This window comes from Silene latifolia, chromosome 2 (genome assembly GCF_048544455.1).
Source record: "Silene latifolia isolate original U9 population chromosome 2, ASM4854445v1, whole genome shotgun sequence".
Lineage (NCBI taxonomy): Eukaryota > Viridiplantae > Streptophyta > Magnoliopsida > Caryophyllales > Caryophyllaceae > Silene > Silene latifolia.
In genome coordinates this window covers 7,692,515-7,695,948 of record NC_133527.1, presented here as the reverse complement: position 1 = coordinate 7,695,948, position 3,434 = coordinate 7,692,515, and the positions used below count along the sequence as shown (strand labels likewise).

Genomic DNA, 3,434 nt, shown 5'->3' with positions numbered 1-3,434 from the left:
ATATGTTTATGTATTGGGCTAAATCGGGGTCAAGACATTTCGATTTTGTGTGTGTGTGTTGTTGAGCTATGTCGAATTCCTACCATCAACAGATAGTCGCCTTTTAATAATAATGATGATCAGTAATTTGAAGTTAAACTTTTCACAGATGATTATGAATGTTTTACTCATATTTAGATATTTCACGTATATACAGAAATTATTTTAAAATAACTTTAAATGATGTTTTAAAAAATGTTTACAAATATACCCGTGCAACTTTGCACGGGTTTTAAGCTAATTTTTAATACAAATGTATCCACCATGTTAAGGAAGAGCTACTCTATGTATTGCGATATTTTTATACTAGTATTTGAACATTTGAACAACAATAGAAACTCTTTTAACACAAATTCTCATTTGTGACATGCAATATCCGTCACTTTGGAGTGACGGATACCATTTTACCTCACAAAATACCCACTTTTTCTCTCTCTGCAACACTATTCATGTGGTCCCCTTTCTCCACTAACTCATTTTGTTACCATTTTAACTCACAAAATATCCGTCACAAATGGTAACCAGTCACAAGGGAGACCAATTGCTCTTTTAATTGAAAAAAAAAAAACGGGTATAGATCAAAGTTTGCTTTTTTATTTCCTTTTGAGTCAGTCTCTCTCATCTCTTCTCTCTCCTCCCCCTCTCTCTCTCTCTCTCTCTCTCCCCATCTGAAGAAAAAACCCTAACGCGGTAACGCCGGCTCCCCCGTTCTTCCTCAGTAAGTTCCCTCCTCTCTCTTATTTCCTCTCTCTTCTCTTTTTCTCTCCCTTATATTTTATCCACTTTCCCTATTTATATTATAATTATTCAAATTCAAATTATTATTTGCATTATAGATCTGCTTTCCTTTTCAAGATCTGCTCTTATTTACTGTCTGATATCATTTCTGTACATGCACATTTAAGATCTCGACCATTTTACTCATTATATTCAATACCCATTTCGTATAATCACAATGCAGATTGTTTTATGTTTGGTTTATGTATTTCTTTTGATGATGTTTGGATTGAATTTGATGGGTATTTCATTTTATGGATTTATGCTGTTAGTTTAATCGTAATGTCGGACCGATAAATTGTTTGCATTGCAAGCCTGAATGCATCTCTCGTTGATTGACTTTTCTGTTTTTTTTTTTTTTTGTTTCTGAAATGTTGACAAAACCATAGATTATTCCATGGACGGAGATGGATTCAACAAGAATTGGGGATATTATGAACCTCAAATGAAGCATCTCAACTTACAGCTTATGACCAGCATGGCTGAAAGAAAACCGCTTATTGGTTTTCGCGATTCAGCTTTGTTGGGGAGTTCCAATAATGGATATCACCCGCGGGATTACACCATTCCCACCTCTCACTATCCTGTTGATTACATGAGGGAGACGTGGATCCATAGAGATACTGCTAATAATAACAGTAATAGATATCTTAATATGATGCCACCGACTAATCATAGTTATGGTTTTCCTACCGAGACTACCTCTACTCACCAACATCATCATCACTCTATGCAAATGCTTCGACAACCCGAATCTTCTAATGAGGAACACATCGATAGGATGGTTCAAACCGAGCCTGTCACTGGGGAGATCAACAATGCCCCTTTAAAGAAGAGGTCAGCAGGGAAATCTGATAAAGGCCCGAAAATGAAGAAACCCAAGAAAGGTCCTACTGGGCCGAGGGAAGGCGGGAGTGGTTCAGCTCAACGGGCTAAGGCTGCTAAGAAAACTACCGAGGTTGTTATTAATGGGATTGATATGGACATTTCTAGCATTCCTATACCTGTTTGTTCATGCACAGGGAGCCCCCAACAATGTTATAGGTGGGGGTACGGTGGGTGGCAATCTGCTTGCTGTACCACTGTAATGTCAATGTACCCTCTGCCGATGAGTGCTAAACGTCGTGGTGCAAGGATAGCGGGGAGAAAGATGAGTTTGGGAGCGTTCAAGAAGGTGTTGGAAAAGTTGGCAGCTGAAGGTTATAATTTCTCTAGCCCAATTGATCTAAGGACTCATTGGGCTAAACATGGAACTAATAAGTTTGTCACAATCAGGTAGAGAGGCACAATCAGATTCTACAACTGACCGAACGCAATGTACATATGTATGTCGCCTGAACTGAGGCTCGTGAAAACGGTTTGTAGTCCCTTGAACTTTGTTTCTCCATGTTACATGTTCTGGAAATTCTCTTTCTACCTCTGGGATGTGGAATTTGTTGTTTAGTTTCATTTCTGCTCGTAGTTTAGGAATTCTACTAATGTACGTACGGCTACCTGGTTCACGAGAGTGGCTGATGAGAATTTATTTATTTCTTTCATGGAGCTTAAGCTTCATAGTTAACTGTCTCAGGTTGTGAGATGACCATGCTCTTTATTTCAGCTGATCGATCAGTCCCGTTAATGTTAGTTAGTTACATGCTTTTGTTTATCAGTTGTAAAGGCACAGCCTTTGTGATTTTGAGCCACTACAAAATTTGATCTACACTTTTTTCCTTGTTATGTTTTCTGAAGCTCTTGCTGCTGTATTATTTGACTGAGATTCAAACTAACTAGTAATGGTAACTATTATTTTAGGTTCTGTTACCTAACTCTGTAGTCTGCACAGTATAGTGTATACTCTCCATCAATTTAATTTTACTTTGCTTCTACTTCTCCCAAGTTCCAACCTATGTCCCATTTTCGTCTCACATCTTGTGTTTCTCTTTATCTTCTCACACTTAATCTATCCTTATGATATTTGCACAATGTTTTCTATGGTTAATGCTTATGTGCCAAATGGAGAGGTAATGACTAATGAGACACAAGATGAGACCCGAAAATGGGATAGAGAATTCAAACTCCTTCTCTACTGCCATAACTTGCCCCTGGAAAATTTCTACTCATCCTCAATATAGCTTTGGTACCTTTTTTTTTTTCTTTTATCTTTTCTAATCGTACAAGTATTTTTCAATTTTACCGATTTTTATTTTTGGGATAGATATAATTAGAAAAGACACGATGACATACTAAATCGTTTGTGCTTCTAGTAGCCGATAGTGTGATTTTTGAGAACAATTCTTGTGTCTTTCGGGAAGACCGTCCTCCTTACACCCAAAATCAATCCAGCAAATGAAATATTATAAAAGGTTAGGTGTAAGGAGTACGGTTCTCCCGGAGGACACAAGAAATTTTCGATTTTTGATGTACTCCGTATCTTTTATAAAAGTTGGAACATCCAATATTGCCCATACACATTTAATTGCTACTCCCATCGTTCAAATTATTTGTTTGCTTTTAATTAAAACTAGTTTTGTGATCCGTGAAATTCACGAGTTTCATTTTTGTTTTGCCACTTTGTAAATTCAAGTAGTGCAACTTTATAATAATAAGAAAATGTTATATCAAGTCAATCACTGAAA

At 36.9% G+C, this 3,434-nt stretch overlaps 1 protein-coding gene across 1 annotated transcript; it reads left to right on the top strand.

Annotated features, from left to right (window-relative positions):
• The first annotated feature begins 619 nt into the window (after positions 1–619).
• Positions 620–2,535, top strand: LOC141642169 (protein BASIC PENTACYSTEINE1-like). The gene is made up of 2 exons (XM_074450880.1): positions 620–757; positions 1,206–2,535. The coding sequence occupies exon 2, from the start codon at positions 1,214–1,216 to the stop codon at positions 2,093–2,095; it is 882 nt and encodes a 293-aa protein (XP_074306981.1). The 5' UTR covers positions 620–757; positions 1,206–1,213; the 3' UTR covers positions 2,096–2,535.
• The last annotated feature ends 899 nt before the right edge of the window (positions 2,536–3,434 follow it).

What these genes read in the sequence shown, in the direction of transcription:
- LOC141642169 (XM_074450880.1), top strand. Translation starts at nt 1,214, where the DNA reads ATGGACGGAGATGGATTCAACAAGAATTGGGGATATTATGAACCTCAA.